At 41.9% G+C, this 23950-nt stretch overlaps 2 protein-coding genes and 1 pseudogene across 3 annotated transcripts in view; 2 read left to right on the top strand and 1 right to left on the bottom strand.

Moving 5' to 3' along the window:
• Window positions 1-7050, top strand: part of RBKS (ribokinase) — an 82500-nt gene extending 75450 nt beyond the window's left edge. The window contains exon 8 of one of the 2 annotated variants that reach the window (XM_032391492.1): window positions 6293-7050. In XM_032391492.1, coding sequence (XP_032247383.1) covers window positions 6293-6466 — 174 coding nt within the window. In that variant the 3' untranslated portion in view covers window positions 6467-7050. The remainder of the gene's footprint in view (window positions 1-6292) is intronic. The other variant, XM_032391495.1, reaches the window with a different exon arrangement.
• A 1085-nt stretch (window positions 7051-8135) lies between these two features.
• MRPL33 (mitochondrial ribosomal protein L33) lies at window positions 8136-22761 on the bottom strand. Its single transcript, XM_032391496.1, has 5 exons — window positions 22639-22761; window positions 17198-17431; window positions 16322-16340; window positions 14459-14565; window positions 8136-8437 (listed from the first exon to the last, which is right to left on the bottom strand). Exons 2-5 carry the CDS (start codon window positions 17217-17219, stop codon window positions 8388-8390), a joined length of 198 nt encoding a protein of 65 aa, XP_032247387.1. The 5' UTR covers window positions 17220-17431; window positions 22639-22761; the 3' UTR covers window positions 8136-8387.
• On the top strand, window positions 10873-13012 carry LOC116623967 (annotated as a pseudogene).
• Window positions 22762-23950: the final 1189 nt, after the last annotated feature.

Genomic DNA, 23950 nt, shown 5'->3' with positions numbered 1-23950 from the left:
GATTTTTGGTTGAACACATAGGTTATCAAAGTGTTTTTAAGTAGCTGGGGCAAAATGAGATACCCTGAGAAGACACAAGGGAACAGGCCCTTCTAAAGAAAGGAAAGGGGTTTTGCAGGAAGACATGAGAAGGTAAAGAAGAGTGGCATGATCATACTTCATGACTGGACACAGAAAGGGGGGCGTGGCAGCACAAAGTGGGGTGGGGGAAGGGCAGGGCGATGGAATGAATAGGGGAGTAAGGTGGAAAGGTTAAGTTAAAGTAGCAACATGAGGGGCGCCTGGGTGGCTCAGTCGTTAAGCGTCTGCCTTCAGCCCAGGTCATGATCCCAGGGTCCTGGGATCGAGCCCCGCTTCGGGCTCCCTGCTCAGCAGGAAGCCTGTTTCTCCCTCTCCCACTCCCCCTGCTTGTGTTCCCTCTCTCGCTGTGTCTCTGTCAAATAAATAAATCTTAAAGAAAAAAAAAAAAGTAGCAACATGAGTTCTGTGAACTGAACTGGGGTAAGAAAACTGAGAAGCAAGGAATGACAGATTCACAAAAGCCCTATGAGATATTAATCGTTCCATTATTTATAGAAAACTCATAGAGAATTTAGTTTTCCCAATGTCACAGAGCTAGTAAGTGGCAGAGCCAAGATTCCAATACGAATCTGTCTGACTTCAAAGCCCCACCGCTAGAAGAGACACATCTATAGTAGAAGAACAGAGGTGGAATCAGGGCTCACGATAAAAGGCCTGCTAGGTTCCTATATGCCAATCATAACACTTATTAACCCTGGCCCATAGTAAGTCTCAAAAATTATCCCAACCATACACTTTAATCAGCAATAAGCTGAGGGCACTTAGATATTGCCAAAGTTTTCAAAACTTACATTACACTCCTGCATGACTCAGTGCCCCCCTCCCCCCACCCCTGCCTATATAAAAATCAGCTTTATTGAAATATCATTTTCACACATAAGATTTCACCCATTTTAAGTGTATGATTCAATGAGTTTTGACAAACGTAGAGTAATTTAACCACCAATCATAATTACAGAACTTTCTATCACTCCAGGAAGTTCCCTGTGCAGCCCCTGTGGAGTTGATATTCTCCAGCCCCTGGTCTGCTTTTTGTTGATATACTTTTGACTTTTCTAGAATTTCATATAAATGAAATCATACAAGCTAGTATGTAGTCTTTTCTGTCTGGCTTCTTTCACTTAAGATAATGCTTTTGAGATTCATCCATGTTGCATTAGCAATTTGTTCCTTTCTGTTGCTAAGTAGTGTTCCACTCTATGGATGTACCACATTCATCCATTCAAGGACATCTGGATCGTTTCCAACTTGGAGCGATCACAAAGCTCCTATAAACATTCACATGTAAATCTTTATGTGCATATGTTTCCATTCCTCTTACATTAATACCTAAGAGGAGAACTGCTAGGCTATATGATAAGTGTTTGCTGAATAATGTAAGAAACTGCCAAAACTATTTTCCAAAGTGTCTGTATCATTTTGCATTCCCGCAACAGATAAGAATTCCAGTTGTTCCACTGGAACAAAAGTCAGTATTTTCAGCCTGTTTAATTTAGCCTTCCTAATGTGTATGTAGTATTATCTCAGTGTGTTTTTGATCTGCACTTACCTAATGTTTAATGATGTTGAACATCTTTTTATATACTTATTTGCCATTGTCTGTCTTCTTTGATGAAGTCTCTGTTCAAATCTTTTGCTTATTTTTAATGGGGTTTTTGTCTTTTGGGGTTGCACTATTGAAATATTAAAAATGCTCTCTCAGATATATGGGTTTAAGATTTTAGTAATTATTTATTTGAGAGAGAGAGAGAGAGAATGAGCAGGGGGCGGGGAGAGGGAGAGGGCAGGGGACAAGCAGACTTCCAGCTGAGCATGGAGCCTGACACAGGGCTCAATCCCAGAACTCTGAGATCATGACCTGAACCAAAATCAGACACTTAACCGACTGAGCCACCCAGGTGCCCCATCAGATGTATGTTTTACCAATATTTTCTCCCAGTTCATGGCTTGTCTTTGGCATTCTTTTAAAGGACAAAAGTTTTAAATTTTGATAGTCAAATTTATCAGTTTTTTAAGTGTTTTGTGCATTTGGTATCCTAAGAAATTTGCCTAACACAGGGTTACAAAGATTTTCTCCTCTATTTTCTTGTAGGTGTTTTGTTGTTTTAACCCTTATATTTGGGTCTATGGCCCATTTGGAGTTAATTTTTGTGTATGGTGTGAAGTATCATGTTTTTCCATATGGATATCCATTTCTTCTTCATTTGTTGAAAAAGCTATCCTTCCCTCCACTGAATTACCTTGTTAAAAATAAGTTGCTGGTCTATTCACAGACTCTCTTTCTGTTGAAGTGATCTACAGTGTCTATCTTTCCATCAATATCTCACTGTCTGATTACTATATCTTATGGTAAGTCTTGAAATCAGTTTACATCCTCCAACTTTGTTCTTTTTTTTTTTTTTTTAAAGATTTTATTTATTTATTTGAGAGAGAGAATGAGAGAGAGAGAGCATGAGAGGGGGGAGGGTCAGAGGGAGAAGCAGACTCCCTGCCGAGCAGGGAGCCCGTTGCGGGACTCGATCCTGGGACTCCAGGATCATGACCTGAGCTGAAGGCAGTCACTTAACCAACTGAGCCACCCAGGCGCCCCTCCAACTTTGTTCTTTTTCAAAATTGTTTTATCTATTCTAGGTCCTTTGTATTTCCATGTAAATTTTAGAAATCAGTTTACCAATTTCTAAAAATTTCTAACTGGGATTTTTTTATTGGAATTACACTGAATCTATACATCAGTTTAGGAAGAATTTACGTGTTAACACTATTGAGTTTCCCTATTTATGAAAATGGTTTATTTCACCATTTATTTGTTTTCATTAATTTCTTTTACTTTCCATAGTAAGAGTGTATAAATCTTGCACATATTCATTCATATTGCACAGATTCATTTAACCCTAAATATTTCACATTTTTATGCTAATTGTAGCGGTATGTTTTGATAATTTAGATTTTTTTACTGTTCATTGCTACTATATACAAATACAATTGATTTTTTTATATTGACTTTGTGTCCTGTGACCTTGCTAAATCTACTATTTCTAGTAGCTTTTTTGCTGGATTTCTTAGGATTTTTTTATGCCATCAGCTAAAAAAGAGTTTTACTTCTTCCTTTCAAATCTGCTTGCCTTTTCTTTTTTTCTTTTCTTATTGCACTGGCCAACAATCCAGTGTGATGTCAAATAGAAGTAATGAGTACAGACATCCTTGATTTGTTTCCAGTATCAAGGGAAAATCATTCAATCTTTCTCATCAAGTATGATGCTAACTGCGGATTTTTAATAAACGCCCTTTATCAAGAAAATCAAGTTATACCTTCTGTTTCAAATTTGCTGGATTTTTATTACAAATGGATGTAGAATTTTTTCAAATGCTTTTTCTGCTTCTACTAAAATTATCATAAGGTTTTTAATTTAGTGAACTACATTGATTTTTTTAATGTTAGTTAGTTTTAAATGTAATTAGGTTGTTTTTTTTTTAAGATTTTATTTATTTGACAGAGAGAGACACAGCGAGAGGGGGAACACAAGCAGGGGAAGTGGGTGAGGGAGAAGCAGGCTTCCTGCAGAGCAGGGAGCCTGATGTGGGGCTCGATCCCAGGACCCTGGGATCATGACCTGAGCCAAAGGCAGACACTTAACGACTGAGCCACCCAGGCGCCCCTAAATGTAATTAGTTTTAAAGTTAAACTAATCTTACATTCCTGGGATAAACCCTATTAGTCATGAGATGCGTGCACGCGCATACACACGCACACACACACACACAGAGTTTACTAAATTTTTTTAAGGTTTTTGCATCTAAGTTCACGAGAAATATTGATCTGTTTTGTCTTTATTTTTTTGAATTTCTTTTTTTCTGCACCTTTGCAGTCTCTATGAACACAGTGTGTAGCACTAAGAATGAAAGGAAATCAAGTTGTGAAAATCACTGTTGCCTAAATAATGCTTCCAGCACACACAGTTCCACCAAACACTGTGTTTCCCTGGCTTTGGCTATAATGGGAAGCAATTTCAATAGTCTTTCAGATATAAGTACAATGCTTTTTATACTTTCTTAAAAATCTTGCCTGCAGCTAAATACCCCACTAGCCAACAGGAATATATAAAACTGATTTCTGGCAGTGATGCTAGAATGTTTCCCCTCAGCCCTGTGCCTTTGCTCTGGTCAGGCCACAAGTTAAAGGTGAGAGAGGTACAGAAACATGACTTACTGTTCATGAAGGATTTTTTTTTTTTTTTTTGAAAAATATAAGCTTATAACAATAAGCTTAAGCAGTAATATAAAAGATACATAAAGGAAAAAATACTGCCCCCATTCCTTGTAAATAAGAAAACCAAATATTAGCACTGTTGCATTGCTCTGCTGTAAACTAATGGAGGGCAAGAGCCCTGTCTCTCTTTCTCCATTGTTTCCGTCAGGAAAGACTGATACAAACAATTGCAAAGCATCTAGCATAGTGCCTGACACATTTTGGGCACTTAGAAAACATTTATGGGAGGAAGGAAAGTGTTGAATTCACACCTGCGTTACTATGACTCCTTGGCAAGTTTAATACCGACTGCTTTATCTGTGTAAACAAGGGGAAATGTCATTCTCCTTAAAGCCATTCACTGTCTCATGAGCTCATTCTGTTCCTTCCTCCTCCTGTGTCTTTGTTCCTTGAGGCCTTCCTTCTCTATAATCTGCCTCATCTATAAGAACTCCCTTCTACAGGGAGGCTGTCTTCAAACTCTTTCTGAGGATCCAACAGCATTTATAAACTCTGCCACACTACTTAGCATTTAATCCACAGTGGATTCTACCCCTTTGCTAGCACCCATCACTGTCCTGGGCATATAGCTCCTTAAAACTTCAGTTGCAACTGGAACAATGTTGCATGGCAAGGCTCTTCATGAAGCCTGAAGTATAGGCTCAAGATTTGTTATGAAAATCCTTGGGTGTAAGGAACAACAAACTGGGAAAAACTAGAAAATGAATCTCAAAGCTATTAAATACCAGAATGGTTTTTGTTAGGTGAACACATGTATTACCCCACCTGAGGCGGAAGTCAACAGACTTTCTTTGGTGTTTTCTATTTCTATGGATCCATATATGTACTTTACCAACTCAGACCTTTGGAGCTTCAGAGAAAAGGGAAAGAAACTGTTGTGTCCCTATAGTTAGTTTGAAAACAATATCTGAATAGCTCTCACCACGGTCTGCATCCATTTTAATGGAGGAACAGTTAATTCTAGGACTAAAGCAGAGAATAAACAAGATGAACCTGGAGCATCTTATAATATCCCAGAAAGTAAAGCACTCAAAAAACAAAACAATGAGGTTATGTCAAAGGGATACGGGAGCCAACTGAAAGAGCTCCCTATGGCCAAAGCTGGAAGGATCTGAGCAATGAAATAATGTAGTACTGGATTATAGCCCAAAGAATAAAAAAAATTTTTAAAAACCCATGAGTTCCTTCAGATATAATTAGGTGACTGAATAAATGAGGGGGAGGGGGAGACAAATTTCCCATGGAGAATTCCAAGTAATACTCTGCCCTACCCCTTAAGTGTGGACTACACTGAGTGACTTGCTTCCAAAGAGTACAGCATGAAGAGGGAGGAAAGTAACTTTACAGGGGAAAAACCTGGCAAAGGCTGCCTTAGCTGAGTAACTGAGATTAACATTATCAGTGGCACGGCATGTTGACAGTATGTACCCTTGATATATGTGAAGAGAGAATGACACTTCACTTCTGTGGTCTTCCTCCCAAAAACCATAACCACAGTCTGACTATGAGGAAAACAGATCCCAACTGAGGCACAGTCTACAAAATACCTGACCAGTCCTCAAAACTATCAAGGTCATTGAAAACAAAGAATGTCCAAGAAATTGTCACAGCCCCCAGGAGTCTAAGGAGACATGACAACTAAATGTAATAGGGTATCCTGGAGGAGATCCTGGGACAGAAAAAAAGGACATTAAGCAAAACTAGTGAAATCCGAATAAAGTACGGAGTTCAACTAATATCACTACCGTTTCATTCATTACCAGAGGTTTCCAGACGTTACCAAAACTGGATGTGGGGTATATGGAAACCTGTGTACTATCCTTTTACTTTTTATGTAAATCTAAAATTCTTCTAAAATGAAAGGTGTACTTAAATATTTCTAAAATACAGTCTGGGCACCAGGTGATTACATGCTTATCTCCACAACTGTGCTTTTAATTACAGGGCGCTGGTGACAGTTTCGTGGGGGCTTTGGCCTTCTACCTGGCTTACTACCCAAGTCTGTCCTTGGAAGAAATGCTCAAGAGATCCAATTTCATCGCGGCGGTCAGTGTCCAGGCTGCAGGAACACAGTCTTCTTATCCGTACAAAAAAGACCTGCCACTTGATCTGTTTTGATTGCTACTAACCCTAAAATAAATGTACCTGGAAATAAAATGTACTTGGGGGAGGGAGGTGGCCTCTCTTAGTTAGCCGCTTACTATAAAATATCCTCTTCTCTTTTTGCAAATATGTTCATTTGTGAAGTCATCCTCAGCCTTTACTCTTTTATAATAATGATTTCTTCGCTTTTCACGTATTTGCAAGAGCCAACCAAAATTAAGGATTCCATGACCAGGACCTGTACAAACATTACCACGATGAGGAACCAGCAAACTCACTTGCCAACAGATCATGAATGCTGTATGTCCACCACAGGGCAGGGCTTGTGGACAACAATGTCTAGAGTCCGAGCAGAGAATGTTAAATAAGGGAAGGGTCACATGAATTGGACTGTTCAAGCAGTTCCTAAGAGAGACAGTTGGTATTCGGCATTGGTGTTGTCATAGCTTCTTTTTTGCGAGAGAAGCCAGAAGTTTGGATGTTTATTCAAATTTTTTCAATGTTTAAGTATCAGCAATTGATTTTTGAAAAATGTAAACACCACCTGTAGGCCACATTCAGCTCATGTGCTGAATAGACAAGTCATTTGTTAAGCCAGATTTTAAGTTGTTGTTTTGCTTTTTTTTAATGGCGATTCACTTATGTCACAGACCCTTTATAGCAGGCTTAGCTAGGACCAGGTGAAGGATTTTTCTTGTAACCCAAAACCACTATGCATAGTTTCAACCGAAAAATAGCCAAGATCTCACCTATTATTGCTTTGAACCAAAGCTTTAACAAAAGATGCCAGAAAATAGCTGATCGACTCTAATGCCACAAGCCCCCGAAACTCAACAACTGTCTACATCTAATTCCAATTTCAGAAAGCTACGCTTGCATGTCCTCCATAGACAGGCTGGGCCATGGAGAGGGAACACCTGTTACCTTGAAACATTGGTTTCATCCTTCTTGAGGCCATGGTAGGCACACCATCATTCTTCTACATAAATGCTTTAAATGGTGTAGGATATGAACCAGCAGAACTCAAAATAAAAGCTGATCCTTCTTACATTCAGTCAGAAATGTGGTAAGGAGAAAATGGAGTATTTCTGAAAATCTGTAGGAAACAATAGCTTGAGTGAGAAAGTATATGGATCTGGGTAAGGCAGTCTTACCTTACCTGAACATTAGGGATTATTAGTGGAATTTCCACTGGTTGGCTGTGTGGTACCATGCCCCAAAGCCCTAGCCATGGCTCTATGGAAATACACTATAGCTCTTCTTTAAAAAAAAAAAAAAGGAAATCTAGAAGATAAAGGGAGTCCAAAGCATTCCTAGAAACTCCTAGATACTGCTTCAGTATCTACTCAGTGACCGGAGTTTGAGAATATGGACCAATGGCATTTTTTCTAATTATATAAGCACAAAACAGAAGTTCTCATGGTTTTTTTTGTGTTACAAGGCTGGCCCCCTTATTCCTGTTCACCGTTGCCCTCTCTGTTATTACCTGGGAGTTTTTTCAAGATCACTCTGGAGAGTGACTCTGCCTTTCCTATGAGGTACAAAGAGGAGCAGACTGGAAAGTCTTGCACAAGTTTCATTATGGAAACTTTCTTTTATACGAACAATGGTTATTCTTCAGTAATGCAGTTGTTTTTTATTTCAAAGAGTGGGGGAAAACATCACCAAGAGACAATAGCACAGGCTATTTTAATATTTTTTATTAAGGGCTATAAAAATATCCAGAAAGATAAATAAATGTGATGCAATGATATATGTCCTAATATGAAGAACTTTCTTTCAGTACATTGTTTTTCTTCACAATGGCCTTCAAATCACAGGAGGCAGTGATTCCGTACCATTTCCTCTTCTTTTATTACATGCTGCAGAATTTCTGAATCAGTATCCCACCCTCAGTATTCTCATTTATAAATCAAATTCATTTTCAATCCATTGTTTAGAGGGAACGTATTTTCTTCTGTTCCACAAAGAGGACTTTTGTTTTCACTGTAAGAGAAAAATGGGTTGTAGCAGAAAACTAAACCATCACCATTTTTAAATAAAAATACATATCAGACCACAAGCACTCTCCTTTCTCTCCTTTTCCTATTCCTCTGACATGGGAATGGAACAGATTGGCAAACTCAGTTCCTTGATCCCAGAGGCCAGAGAAACCTAGAGAAAATGGGAAGGTAATCAAGGGAAGGCTCACCAGCTGATCAATGGCATCTTTGGTACCCCACAAGGTTATTTCTCCCCCAATGTGAAATATCCAAATCAAAAAACAAAACTAGCAACCAAACATGGAAAACACTCAATGTCTTCACCCAGTTAATGAACATTCTTGCAGGAGATGAGCAAGACCAGACTGAGAGCTGGACTCCAGAGAAAAAAGCAACAAGAACTGAGCAGACCAAGGAAGAAAAGGCAGTCTGGCTAGAGGAGTAAATACACATCAAATCGTGTACTTTCCAGAGATGGCTTAATACCCAAATATGGATTTTCTAGTATGGTAATAGAATGAAAACTATAACCAAAATTTCATTATTGAAAATAACATAACAGTACAGCTCTCTGAAACAAAACCAAAAGTACTAATTGCCTGGGGCGCCTAGATGCCTCAGTCAGTTGAGCATTCAACCTTTGGGTTTCAGCTCAGGTCATGATCTCAGGGTCAGAGATCGAGCCCTGCTTCGGGCGCCGTGCTCAACCCAGAGTCTGTTCAAGATTCTCTCTCCCTATCCCTTCCCCTCTACCACTCCCCCAACTAATGTGCGTCTGTGCGCATGCACGCACACCCACACGTACTCTCTCTAAATAAATAAAAATAAAATCTTTAAAAAAGTACTAATTGCCTGGATGAAAGATCAGAGACTGGATGCTGGGCAGTAAGGTTTTCACGGTTCCTATAATGCCTTATAGTACTCCCCAGTTAAAAAAACAGTAATAATAGGAAGATTAATTTGGCTCCATGTCATAGAAAAAATAGGGAGCCTGAAGTTGAAAAGACTGGGTTTAAACCCTGGCTCTACCATTTATATCTGCTGTGAGTCCTTGGGCACATTTCTCAAAATGCTCTGCCTTCGCTTCCCTCGGAGGGGGTAACTCCGTCTCCCTCACGGGTTGTTGCTGGATATACAGCTGAATGGAAATGACATCCTGCTGTCCATGATCATAAACAGAAATTAATTGTGTCAAAATATTTGCTGCCTAATTCATAGAAGAATGAATCTGTCAAGTTCTTTCCTTACATCTAACCTAAATCTATTCTGCTTCAATTAAAGTCTATATTGTCTTGTTTAGTCATCCAAGGAATCAAAACTGACAAGTTTTCATTTTCTTTATAAGCCTTCATACATTTGGCAAAGTTTAATAAGCTTACGCCTCAGCCTTTAATCCTTCCTCCTTGGAAATTAGCATCTAGTTCTTTATGAGGAAAAAGAGTCTGAAAAGTCAGAGGCTGGTTCTAGCCAGAGTATACTATGAATGCTCAGATAATTGGGAACTTTTCTGTGTCTTTACCTGATTTCCTTTAAAAGCAGACTAACAAAACATTACCCTTAAACTAATCATTTACTCACTGCAGTAACATCTGCTGGGAGGACTGCCAAGCTATTTGGTGCCTTGGGCATTGGGGCAGGCCCCACGGCGATTATCATGCTAGCCTGCGGGGCATTCAGTAGGTGGGCAGAAAGCCAGACAGTCCACTATCCCAGAACATTCTCTTCTTCAGAAAAGACAAAGTTGTGCTGTCAAGGCTTAGACCATTCCTTATCAGAAAAGTTCTAGCAGTCTGTTTGAAATTTATATATGAGTCTTCTCTCCCACTTTCAATTAGGATCAGAATTGTTCATGGTTGTTCTTTCCCAATCTCAAAACTTAAAATCAATCTGACAAATAATAAGTTCCTAACACGTCTATACTAAGGATGAAAATCCTGATACATTTTCACACTGAAAATATAAAAGGTCATTCAAGTAACATTAATGTTGTACAAGTTCCTAAAAATAAACTCTAAAGGAGCTAAATGCTAGAAAAACAATTACTTTAAAGTTCATCACTTTGAGTTTTCACCAGCTGATACAAATAAATCAGAGGGAGGGTCGCCTGGGTGGCTCAGTTGTTAAGCATCTGCCTTCGGCTCAGGTCATGATCCTGGGGTCCTGGGATCGAGTCCCACATCGGGCTCCCTGCTCCGCGGGAGGCCTGCTTCTCCCTCTCCCACTCCCCCTGCTCGTGTTCCCTCTCTCGCTGTGTCTCTCTCTATCAAATAAATAAATAAAAAAAAAATATTAAAAAAAAAAAAACAAAAACAAAAAACAAAAAAAACAAATAAATCAGAGGGAGAAAAGTATCACACCAACTCCGTATCATATTGCTATGGTCTGAAAATTTGTACCCCCCTGCCCCAAATTCAGATGTTGAAATCCTAACCCCCCAAACACAATGGTATTAGAGGTGGGGCCTCTGGGAGGTGCTTTGGTCATGAGGGTGTGTTCATGAATGGGATTAATGCATTATAAAAGACCCCACAAGCTTGCTTGCCCTTCCACTATGTGAGGACACAAGAAGGCACAAGCTACGAGCCAGGAGGAGGGCCCTCCCCAGAAAGCAACCATGCTGGCACCTTGATCTTAGGACTTCCCAGGCCCCAGAACTCAGAAATAAATTTCTGTTGTTTACAAGCCACCTAGTCTGTGGTATTTTGTTATAGAAACCCAAAAGGACTAAGACACATACCCTATCATTCTAATAATTTTTCTACCATATGAGGTATCATCCTGAAATTCAGACTCCCAATCATCAGGTACAAACCTAGAATTCCTTTTATATTATGATAAAGAACAACCAGAAATTATAACACCATAAAAACAGCAGGGAATTTTATTCTTGTTAAAGAATGGAAACTATCCAATTTTATAACTGGGCTTCTCAGAGCCATTTTTATATGCCTCCTCACACTGGTACAGACCTTTTTTTTTTTTTTTGAAGGTGATATTATTTTTATTTTTCTTAGCCATTGATGAATGCAGCATAATGAATGGTTCAACAGTGGCTGTGAGACCTTCTGCACCAGCTCTGAAGGCAGCTACGAATGTAGCTGTTAGCCAGGATTTGCACTAATAGCCTGCCCAGAAGTCATGCACTGGTGGGTAGGTTTTAGCCTCCTGCGAAACCTCTCATTAATAGGTCCCTACATAGAGTGATTTAGGGCCCGGGCACTGGAGTCTGACAGTCTTGAGTTCAAATCTTTGTAACATATTTTAGCAGTGTGTCCCTGATTAAGATCCTTGGCATCAGATTCCTCATCTATAAAATAGAGATTGCCTGGAGAGTACAGGTGCTTGTGCTCATAACATCTGAAGATACAAGACTTGTGTAGGTAAGCAAACAAGAAAGAATTTCCCATTTTGTCTAATTATTCACAAACACTAGTTTGTCTCCTTTCTTTCAGGGCCACTTTTATTGCCTATACTGTCCTTTTGGTGTTTCCAGGGAGAAGGGAGATTCGGTTCCTATTATTCCATCTTGGCCAGAAATAAGAGTCTATGAGTCCTTATTCTTAGTTAATAAAAAAGCTGATTATGAGGTTAAGTATCTGTATTTCATTATATAATGGATTAATTTTGGGAAATAGGATTCCGGTACCAATTCAATTCTGATCACCAATTGGGTGTCTTACAATTCAACTCAATTGTGCTCTCTTTTTGTGCCCAGCACAGCCATGGCTTGTGGTCCCAAGAAGTATCTGAAGCATGTGACAGCTCCAAAGCACTGGATGCTGGATAAACTGACCAGTGTGTTTGCTCCTCGTCCATCTACTGGTCCCCATAAACTGAATGTCTCCCTCTCATCATTTTCCTAAGGAACAGACTTAAGCATACCCTAACAGGAGATGAAGTCAAGAAGATCTGTATGCAGTGTTTTAGTAAGACTGATGGCAAGGTCCGAACTGATATAATCTACCCAGTTGATTTTATGGATGTCATCAGCACTGACAAGACTGGGGAGAATTTCCGTCTGATGTAGGACACGAAGGGTCACACTGCTGTTCATCATAGTACACCTGAGGAGGCCAAGTAGAAGCTGTGCAAAATGAAGAAGATCTTTGTGGGGACAAAAGGAATCCCTCACCTGGTGACCTGTGATGCTCACACCATCTGCTATCCTGATCCCCTCATCAAGGTGAAGGACACCATTCAGACTGATTTGGAGACTAGAAAGATGACTGATGTCATCAAATTAGACACTGGTAATCTGTGTACGGTGACCGGAGGTGCTAACCTGGGAAGAAGTGGTGTGATCAGACAGAGAAAGACACCCTGGTTCTTCTGATGTAGTTCACATGAAAGATGCCAATACAAGAGCTTTGCCACTGGCTCTCCAACGTTTTTGTTACTGGCAAAGGCAACAAACCATCGTTTCTCTTCCCCGGGGAAAGGGTATCTGCCTCACCACTGCTTAGGAGACAGACAAGAGACTGGCAGCCAGAGCAGTGGGTAACATGGTCTGTGGGTGATGTGACTGATAGTCTTTATACTTAAAAATAACACAACACGATTGGGTGCCTGGGTGGCTCAGTCGTTAAGCGTCTGCCTTCGGCTCAGGTCATGATCCCAGGGTCCTGGGATCGAGTCCCACATCGGGCTCCCTGCTCGGCAGGAAGCCTGCTTCTCCCTCTCCCACTCCCCCTGCTTGTGTTCCTGCTCTCGCTGTCTCTCTCTCTGTCAAATAAATAAATAAAATCTTTAAAAAAAAAAAAATAATAACACAACACGATTAAAAAAAAAAGAAGAAAAATCCTGATACCAGCTACCAGCGGTTAGTAACTGAGGAGCAGCCAGATGGAAGTGAGGCATAGGGCAGGTATGGGGAAGGGGCGCACAGCCTCTACGCCCTCTCCCAGCAGGTCACTCTCCCACAGTCACTACACGGTCACCAACCCAGAAGCTCCAGTACAGTTCTTATTAAGAAGCAATTATCAAGAGGCTATTCAGAATCAAGGGCACAAAAATGAAACGAACGACCTGAAGTTTTAAAATAAATAATTTGTTTGCTAGTTTACTTTATATAAATCTGCTCATGAAATCCAAAAACAAAATTAGGCTTCTACCAATAGTAATCAGCTGCTGTCTTTTGTTTGTAAGCAGGCAATCTGGCCTTGGGAACACTTATCTCTTTTGGACAAATACTTCTATCTACTGAGACCATTTATTTTTTTTAAGATTTTCATTTATTTATTTGACACAGAGAGAGAGCTAGCAAGAGAGACAGCACAAGCAGGGGTGTGGCAGGCAGAAGGAGAAGCAGGCTCCCCGCTGAGCAGGGAGCCCGATGTGGGACTCGATCCCAGGACCCTGGGATCATGACCTGAGCCCAAGGCAGACGTTTAACTGACTGAGCCATCCAGGCGCCCCTCTACTGAGACCGTTTAAAGTTACCATTTATTATGGCATTTTAGCAGAGGGTACAAAATGGAAATAATATATAGTTATATTATTTCTGCACTAATATATAGATACCATACTTTAATTCAAATCTGGACCTAACCGCTTGCCACTGTTAGATGATCCCAGGAGAATATTCTCTCACCATCTAAAGACACTCTTTTCTTTCTGTTTCCTGAACAGTATCACCTGCTCTCTTTATATGGCTGGTTCTTTCCTACCTAAAGGATAGGATAAAGGTGGAATCTGCCTTTCCCCACCTTTATGCTGTATCTCAGCATCCTGCTTGTGTCTCTCAAAGCACTGAGCAGAACATCATTTTTTCTTTCTTTCTCTCCCTTCCAAACTGGACTGTAAATACCAAGAGTGCAGAGACTGAGGCTGAGTGTGTCCTGGTGTATCCCAACACCTGGGACAGTAACTGGCACTATAGTAAATATTCAATACTCACTGGCTGACTGAATGCTACAGAGTCAAACGGACCACAAAACTGCCAAGACATGTAGAGCGTCAGTCTGGAAAGGGCAACAGGCCTTGAAAGCACTTGAACTTATTGTGGAGTAATTTCTCTGAATCTTACCAATTGGATCATAATGCAAGAGAGTCAGTTTCTCCCGTAGTCGGCTTCTCTTAGTGTTGAAGGAGTAACCTGTCCCAGCTTGGCTCAGCATTTTCACCAGAATGGTTCTAAGATTTAAAAATAAGCTATTACAAGCTGAGGAAATAGACTAAAATCAGTCATGGGAGGATGGCACATTTTGAAAACTTTGTAGAGTAGTATTAGTTGTGGGATATCACTTAGCCCTAAGAAGGTTCAGTTCTAAGACAGCCTACATTTTCCATAAACCACAGTTTCAATGGCTCTGATTCCCAAGGTCTGTTTGATTATCGAGTGCCTTGGTAATCAACTAACCAATCAACAAAATCAAACCACATGTGGGAACAGACTCAGACACCCACCACTTAGAAGGAGCAGAAGTCAGGAAGGGGGAAAATACAAAAGTACTGGCAACCCTAGCTGGCCAGTCAGGAAATCGTAAAGATGGCTCTATCAAAAGAGCCCTATCTTCCAGGATGTGCAACAGGAGCACAATCAGAAGAGACAAAATAAAAAGATTGGAACTTTTACACTGCTAACACGTAAAACCCTGCTCCCCTTCATATTTCGATTAACTTACAGTCATTCAAAACATAAAGTTCATGTTTTGCCTCACTAGACCCTTTAATACCTTATACTGTTATTTTTCATGTGCCTGGCTTCCCTATGTAGACCATGCTATTTATTTCTCATCTAATTCCAAAAAGAATTTGTAGCATCTACAAATACATTACACATCTTTGCCTCCCTTTCAATGTCCAGCACAGTGCCTCATACGTAAGAGGCACACAACATGTTAATTAAGAAAGACAACAGTCATTCATTCAAAAAGATTCAACAAATACATATTAAGTGCTTACTCTGTGGAATGCACTATGGGAAACGCAAAGCTCTGTAAGGCTGCCCCTCCCAGGAACCAACCCCTTCCTCTCCAGGAACCAACAGTTTAGTATGGAAGGTGAGTTGTGTAGACAAGGTCTATAAGGCAAGACATATTTGACAGATGTCACAAGAAGGATACAAAGAAAATAAGAGGCAGGGAGTACCTCTAAAGAAACCAAAGGCATAGGAGATTCCTACAGAACCTGGAGGTGGGGAATTCTAACATAAATAACTGGACTGTGGGAAAAGCAGTATGAATAAAAGCTATCTGAGAAAAAACACTAACTTACATGTTTTTCATTAACTTTAATCCAAAAAACATAGTTTTATGATCTGTGATGTGTCTTGGGTTGTAAGCAACGGCTGCTTTAGAATGTTTTTTTTTTTCTAGAAAAGAATTTTCCTATTTTTAACACAGAAAATCCTACTTCAGTTATTGTCTACAAAATGTATTTTGAGATCAGTTTGGTATTTATAGTCTCTCTGGTACAGCACAGAATCGTTAATCTGCTATTTTTGAAATGCTTATTCCATGAATGCAAAGGATTACAAAACTCATTAAAACTGACTCTGTAGTTCAATCAAATCAAAGCTTGTTCAGCCAGACTCCTGTAGTGGGCTCCAGACAAATGGCCCTCAGTCCTCCCTCTGAGGAAACAGAAATATGATGGTAGTCCAAAGAGAGCATGGGAACCCTGATGGTTTGTTTAGGAACAAGACAGCAAGAGCTCCTTCAATTATTTGAACACTCACTTAAGTAGGTCAGTTGGGCAGGAGGGAAAATTTTTTTGAAAGAGTTCACAGAACCAAAACAATTCACCAAGTAAGTAATCCTCAAACCAACTTTCAGAAAATCGAGACCAAATGCTTAGTTTAACATAAGGATGTACTGGCAGGGGCTGGAAAAACAAACCAAACATAAACAAGTAAAGTTAAAAAAAAAAAAAGAAAAACCTTACTTACTTTGACTTGCTCTTGGCAACTTTCTCGCAGAGAGGAAGGTTGAAAGAGAAAAGAAAATAGCAACTTATTATCCTTCTTATGCAAAGTTCATATAAATGTCTGTAATAAATATGTAAGTGACAAAGTAGGCCATGGGTTGTCACTCAAGTAACTACTCCCTAGCTTGTAGGGACCCCGCTAGGATTCTAGAAAGAAGACAAAGATCTAATAAGACCAACACAATTCTGGATGTAATGCTTTGTACAATTTCTTTTCAGTTGGACCGGTTACTTTTCAAATCTAAGATCTGCTCCACATGTTCCTCTTCTAAGGTGCAAAAACTGCACTGGAACAAGCCACTGGTCTGACAAGTTAACCTCTGCACCGCAACCACCATCACATCAGGTGGAGGGGAAACTAACCTAGAAGTTGGCCTGGTGCAGGGAAGAGGGCGGCCTTGGGGAGCCAGACACTTCCTTCCCAGCCCAGCTGTATTGACTTAGGGTAAGTCACTGCCCTTCTCAAGCCATTTCCTCATCTTCAGGGTTCGAAACGAGTGAACCAAAAATTCTGAGGGTTTTTTTCCCAGTTAGGACGTGCAGGGATTGTGCTACCACATCCGTACGGAGGACGGGAGAAAGCGCCCCACTGCTGCTGACCAGCCTCGACTACCCGTCTCGGACCGCAACGGGACCGAGAACTAGCGCCGCAGAATCCCAAGCACCACTCGCCCCGCAAAGTCGTGCGCCGCGAGGCATGCCGGACGCTGTAGTCCAGAAGGCCGGGAGAGTCGCAGCGGCAGCTTCCCGGCCGGCGCGCGCCCCCGGCCCCGCACCGTCCCGACGCCTTCCTCCCGCCCTCGCCGCAGGCCCTGCCGCCGCCTCCAACCCCACTTACAGGTGACCGCGGACAGGAACATGGTGACAACACCCACGCAGTCTCCTAAACGGGACCAAAGTCGCTCAGCAAACAACTGCTTCCGGGGCACAGGCCTGTTCCGGAAGAGGACGTCGGGTAGCTGCCTGAAGCCACGCCCCCCGCATAAGCCTCCAGTCCCGACGCCACCTGTCTTGGGTTCTTCAGAGGCCAGGCGTTTTACTTTTGTGGTGCTGGAGGTTGGAGTCCCCTTCCCTGGCAGAGAGAGAGTTTAAAGCGCTCAGGTTCACGCCCCAAGCCCTGCCTCTTACTTCTGGGTCAGAGTTAGGTCTTTCCATACTTGTTTCACTAAATAATCGCCATCACCTGCATTAAAGCCACAGGAACTGTATGTGTTTCTCAGCTGCTCCAGGCTACTAGGCTCCCCCACAGTTCCTTAAAATGTTGCCTTCTTTTCCCTCTCCCGGTCCAACTTCATCTCCACCTGGTTAAGAGCTGCTTTCAGTACCTTTGGAGTTAGAACCCCCACCTGAATATCCCCCATTCCTTAATTGGATTTCTAGGAGAGCAGCACCTTGTGCATCTTGTGTTAACTGCTATATCCGAGCAACTAGTGCCTGCAAGAGGGGCTGAATAACAGATGCGGGGCGCTCACATAACTAGCCTAATGTCACAAAACTAGTCAATGGCAGAGTCAGAATTCCAACCCAGGTCTTGTCTGACTGCCAAGACTCATGCCTTTCCCACTAGACACTGGGACCTACTACTGATGCCTCTTCAATTCTTCATGTCTCTCTGCAAGGAACCTGGGCTCTTTCAACACCAAGAACTTCATCTGTAACCTCATTTCCCAACTAATAATAGGACTTTCGAATTTTTTCCTAAGCTATGATTTTGTCTATATATTAAATCTTACAAACATGTGAAAATTCAATCTCATGGATTATCTTCACAAAAAGTAATAAAATTATTTAAAAGAAAATTTAACTCTTCAATACAATTCATTTTTTTAAATTAGGACTGTCCTTGCCCTTAGTGCCTTACAGTTTTTTAACCCTCTAATGATTTTTGGTCCTCTAATAACCTGACTCTTAACAATTGAGCATCCTCTAAGTGCCCAAATCCTCTACCTTGTGCAATTCATCTGCTGACAAAGAGTTTTAGGTGTTCAAGAAGGTCAGGTTTCTTATCTAAGAAATTCCTTTAGAGGATATACAAGAAAAGTACATAGAACTGGAAGCCAAGACACATGAATTTTAGCCTTTGTTCTGTCCTTTGGAAAGTCTTTCAACTATTTACACCTCAGTTTCATGCTCAGTGGGGCATTGGATCAGTGGTTCTCATCCCTGATGATATATCAGAGTTGCCTGTGGTCTTTTAAAAAATCCATTTGCCACCAGTGAGGCCCAGAGTCTGTATTTTCCCCAAGTTTTCTATAGCATTTCAAACATATCAAAAACTTGAAAGGATAGTGCAGTGAACACACCATATGCCCAATTCAACAAATGTTGACATTCTGCTATGTATTCTGAATAAATAAGTATATTATATATATATATATATATATATATATATTGCTAAGCTGTGTGAAATTAAATTGCAGATATCACAACCCTTCACCCCTACACATTTAAGTAGGTATCTGTCAAGACTAAGATTATAACTATAATACTATTTTCACTCCTAAAAAAATTAACAATAGTTTCCTAATATCTAGTCCATATTCAAATTGTCTTTTCTAGCTGGTTTCTTCAAAAACAGTATCCAATCAATGAATTAAGACAACATCTTTCTCTCTCTCAGAATCTGGCATCAAACATTTGCCTCCCTCCTTCCTCCCTTCCATAGAAGCCACTCTGGTGAGAGCCCCAGTGACCCCTACGGCACCAAGCCCCATGGTCAATTCTTGAGCCTTATGTTCCTCAGCATCGATCAGTATTATTTTACACAGTGGCTCACTCCTCCCTGAAAAATTTTCTTCACCTGGTGTCCAGGTAGCCACTCTCTTGGTTCTTCTCCTTCCTCATCAGCAATTCTTTCTCTGTTTTCACCTCACCCACCCTTCAGTGGAGGCCTGCCCAGGGCTCAGTCCTTGGATCTCTTCTCTGTCCACACTCCTTCCTTTGGTGGTCACAGCTAGTTTGGGTTTTGAAAAATCTAGGGGCTGAAGATTTCTAAATTTATATCTCCAGTCTCAACCTTTCCTCTGGATTCCAGATTGGCATATTTAACTGCCTACTTGACAGCACATGTCCAAAATCAAATTCCCAAACTTGCTCTGTATCCCTAAGGCTTCTCCCATACCTAAGGCTTCCCCCATACCAGTGTGTGGCAATTCCATTTTTTCAGTTGCTCAAGTAAAAAGCCCAGGAGCCAACTTGACACCTCTTTCTCTCATGCCCTATATGTAATCAATCAATAAATTCTATCATTCAAATGTCACCTAATCAGTGAAGCCTTCCCTGGCCACAGAAGGAAAGCAACACACACACACACTCTCAATCTCTCTCCCTATTCTCCTTACTTCACTTTATATTTTCCTACATCACTTCTCACCATTGAATATTTTGTGTGTGTATTTGTTGATTTCCTTATTATCTGTCTTTGCCCACCACAATGTAAAGTTCCTAAGATCAGGAACTTTGTCTTATTCACTCACTGCTCTATCCTGGTGCCTAGAACAGTGCCTACCACACATATTGACTAGCTGCTGAATGAACTGAATAAATGAATCTGAGATGAGAGGCACCATACAAATGTTAAATTATTAATAAACATGTTTAAATGGCAAACAATGATAAGTGTGTAGTAGTAGTTCAGGGTTCAGGAGAACTTATAAGCTTGTGGGGGGCTTCGGGTTTTTGTTTTTTCTTTTTTTTTTTTTTTTTTTAGAGAGAGAGAGAGTGTGTGTGTGTGCACTGAGCAGGGAGGGGCATAGGGTGAGAGAGAATCTTAAGCAGGCTCCATGCCCAGCATGGAGCCTGATGCAGGGCTCAGTCTCACAACCCTGAAGTCAGGGCCCTGAGATCATGACATGAGCTGAAATCAAGAATCGGACACTTAACTGACTAAGCCACCCAGGCGCCCCTATAAGCTTGTTTTTAAAAAGAGATAGTGGGGGGCACCTGGCTGGCTCAGTTGGGAAAGCATGTGACTCTTGATCTCCAAGTCATGAGTTCAAACTCTACATTGGATGTAGAAATTACTTAAATAAGTAAAAAAAAATTTAGAAAGAAATATCGGGGTGCCTGGGTGGCTCAGGTGGTTGAGCATCTGACTCTTGATCTCCACTCAGGTCTTGATCTCACGGTCATGAGTTTGAGCCCCACATTGGGCTTTGCACTAGGCATGGAGCCTACTTAAAAAATAAAAAATAAATAAAAAGAGATAGCATAAGAACTATTTCTTGAAATTCCTGGATGGAGTAGAAAGGAAGCAGCGGCTTTCTAGTCTCATTACTTCAACCTGCATCCACCTGTTATTTACATCTAACACTTTGTTGGCAGTTGGTAAGTGTTAATTAAAATGTTTATTAATACAGATGCGATTCATGATTTGGGTTTTGGGGTGGGTTTTTTTTTTTTTTTTGCCTGAATTTACATAATGAGCCCTCTGTGCCTTATTAAAGTGTAGAATAATTAGAGAATCCCGGCAACCCAAGCAGAAGGGGTGAAGACCTTAGAGGAGGGGCACGCATCTCTTTGCGGGGGGGGAGGTGCTGAGTGGGGGAAAGGTACAGCTCTTTCACCTGGATTGTCAGCCCAGGACAGCAGATGGAGGAGAACATTTATTGAACATCTACTCTCGCAGAGCTTTAGACACAGTGTCTGTGTTACATCAGTTAATACTGCATTCCCAGCACTTAGCATTGGGATTCAAACCCCAGATCCAGAAGCTATTCCCCTCCTCTCCTGTTCTGGGAGGTCCCTGACTGCCCATTGCCCAGCCCACTGTCATACCTATGTCCCACCTGACTTATGGTTGGGAAGTACAGCCACTATTCTTATCTACAGGGTCAGTGACTTGTTCTAGGGGCCTGGGAACGTGGGCAGGGTGGGGAAGGAGACTCTACAGGAGATGGCCGGGGCTCCCTGCAAAAAGCTGGCACCTTCCCAAGCATAGACACCTCCGGGCAGCTGAGACAGCCTCACAATTAGGTCCTATGCCTCAACAGATTGGTATTACAGCAAAGACTTCCTGAGGGAGCAAGACTAAAAGCTGGCAAGACCTGGGGGCACCACCTGGGTTCAATCTGTGTGGTGGGTGTCCTCAGGTTGGCATTCAATGCCCTCCATAATCTAGCCTCAGCCTAATTCAGTCCCATCTCTTTTCACTGGGGCCTGCTGGGCATCAGTCCCTTTCTGGATGAAGTCTCTCCTGACTCCCCCTCCCACCCAACATGTCCCCTCCACATATTCCTCTCAGAGCACCTATTATGCTTCCCTGCGCTTCTTACTGGTCTGCCTCCCCCCACTGGCATCTAAGTCCCTTGAAGGCCAGAGCTTCTGAATCTCTGCACATCATCCCTCCAACCCCCAAGCAGGAGCTCCTAAGGTGGCTGCCCTACTGGCTTTGACAAATATGAACTGAGCACCTTCAGGAAACATGCCTCCAGCCATTCTCTGTCTCTTCAACCTTCCTTCCACCCCGAGACAGGCAGAGTGGGAGAAACCTGGGAAAGAACAGAAGCAAAGGCACAGTGTCTAAAAACTGGACAGTGAGCATCCTCCTCGGGCTAGAGTGTGTGAAGAAGTGAGGGAGAAGAGCTAGAAAGGATGGCTGGAGCAAGGTCACAGAAGAACCAGGATGTTGTGGTTGGGAGCCAAGCTTTGGTTCTGTGGTGGGGGGGAGTTAAGGGATGTGATCAGACCCCTAGAGTGGCAGCATCTGAAATCACATGGTTTTCCTGGCTAATTGGGAGAGGTAGAGACTCTCCCATCCCACCAACCAGAACACTCCGGAGGTCCCCTTCACTTGTGAAGCACCTATAGGCACTTTCTCTGCTCTGCATATTAATGCCTATTTATTTAGTTAACACACACATTTGGTGTTTCCTTAATAATTGGTAAATTCTTCTTGCTTATTTATTATCTTAGACCAGTCCCTGAGCCTTTTCTGGGGGGAGGGAAGGGAGGGAAGGCAGAAGGTGCCATAGACATCTTAGCTTTTCCAGAAAATGCACATACACTTATCCAGAAACAATTTTCCCTGGACTTTAAGTGGCCCTCAACCTTGGTTGCACACTGGAATCACCTGGGGAGCTTCATAAACTAGTGATGCCTACCTCCCACCCTGAGGTTTTAATTTAATCGATCTGAGTGCAGTCCAGACTTCAGGTTTTTTAAGCTCCCTAAGAGATTCTAATGTACACTCAAGGACTGGGCTTGGGTATGTTGATGCCGAGCTAAGACCCCTATCTTAGACCATGAGCTCCAAGCCTGTCCATGGTGAGCAGCACCTACCTGAGTAGGGTGGGGAGGGGAGAAAGTGGCCAATCTGAAAGAATGAGGAAGTCTTGAAGCTGTAAGCCAACAGAGGAGGTGCTCACATACATTCCAGAAGGCTGCAAAACACTTATCAGAGACACTGAAATGGAAGACAAAGAGTAGAAAGTTCAACTGCCTTCTTGAAAATGGATGAAAGTCCAGAGGACAGCACCCTTGCCACCCACATACTTCACCTGCCCCCAAGAAGAGCCGCAAACATTATCAAAAGGCTGACAGAAACAGTCTTTGGGGAAAGTCAACCAATTAAATGTGTGGTTTGGTTGGTGGGTGCTATGGGTGAGGAGAGGACAGCAGTAAAGCACTGGTGAGGGTGTAGAGGTTTAGAGGTAATGGGCTGAAACTCGCCACTGGAGGAGGGAAAGATTTGGGTCAGGGTCAAGGAGAGGCATTCCCGCGGTGGGTAGGGACCAGGGCTGCGGTGGAAGGAGAACTACACATGTGCTGGAGGCCAGACTCTGCCATTTTAACCATGGGACCCTGGGCAAGAACCTGGCCTCAGTTTCTTATCTGGGACTTGTGTGAGGGTAACGTCGGAGGAGCCCACAATCTCAGATGATTATCATCAGGTCATCTCTAAGGCTTTTTCCAGTCCCATGAAGCTCAGACATTGTCCTCCAAAAATGCTTTGGAGGTTTTCAAACCTGGTATCCATCAGCATCACCTGGGGTGCTCACTGCCAGGTAATACAGCTCAGTGGGCGGGGGAACGAGACCCACAGGGATTTTATAACTGTCACCTGTAGCTTCTGATGTTGCACGTACTTTGGGAATCACTGCTCTAGACTGCTGTTTCTCAACTCCTGGGAATCTTGTTAAAGGACAGATTCTGAGCCAGTAGGTCTGAAGCAAGGCCTGAAGATCCTCATTTCTAACAAATTTGTAGATGGTGCTGATATTGCTGGCTGTATATCCTTGCCACTCAAGGTGAAGCCAAGCAGCATCCTAGCAGTATCATTAGGGAGCTTGTTAAATGTGCAGAATCTTAGGCCCCACCTGAGACCTACTGAATCAGAATCTGCATTTTAACAAGGTCCCCCGGGTGATTTGCATGCACATTAAAGTTTGAGAGATATTGTTCTAGAAGTGGCTTACTGACCAGGGAACCACCATTGAAATTTGGGACAAAATGGTAGGACAAGACTCAGTTTCTTAAAATGAAATAAAAGTCAGAGATGGGCAGGGATTTCCATCTGTTTTAGTTACTCCATATTTGTGGGCCTGGCGCAGAGCAGATGCTCAACCAATATTTATAAAGTGAATGGACAAGG

The sequence above is a fragment of the Phoca vitulina genome, unplaced genomic scaffold (genome assembly GCF_004348235.1).
Source record: "Phoca vitulina isolate PV1807 unplaced genomic scaffold, GSC_HSeal_1.0 scaffold63, whole genome shotgun sequence".
Classification (NCBI taxonomy): Eukaryota; Metazoa; Chordata; class Mammalia; order Carnivora; family Phocidae; genus Phoca; species Phoca vitulina.
Note: the sequence above shows the minus strand (reverse complement) of the source record. Positions and strands in the feature narration are given on the sequence as shown.

What these genes read in the sequence shown, in the direction of transcription:
- MRPL33 (XM_032391496.1), bottom strand. Translation starts at nt 17,219, where the DNA reads ATGTTCCTGTCCGCGGTCACCT. An exon ending in CTTGCATTATGATCCAATTG is followed by an intron (nt 8,438 to 14,458) that starts GTAAGATTCAGA and finishes TTTCTCTTACAG; the next exon opens with TGAAAACAAAAGTCCTCTTT.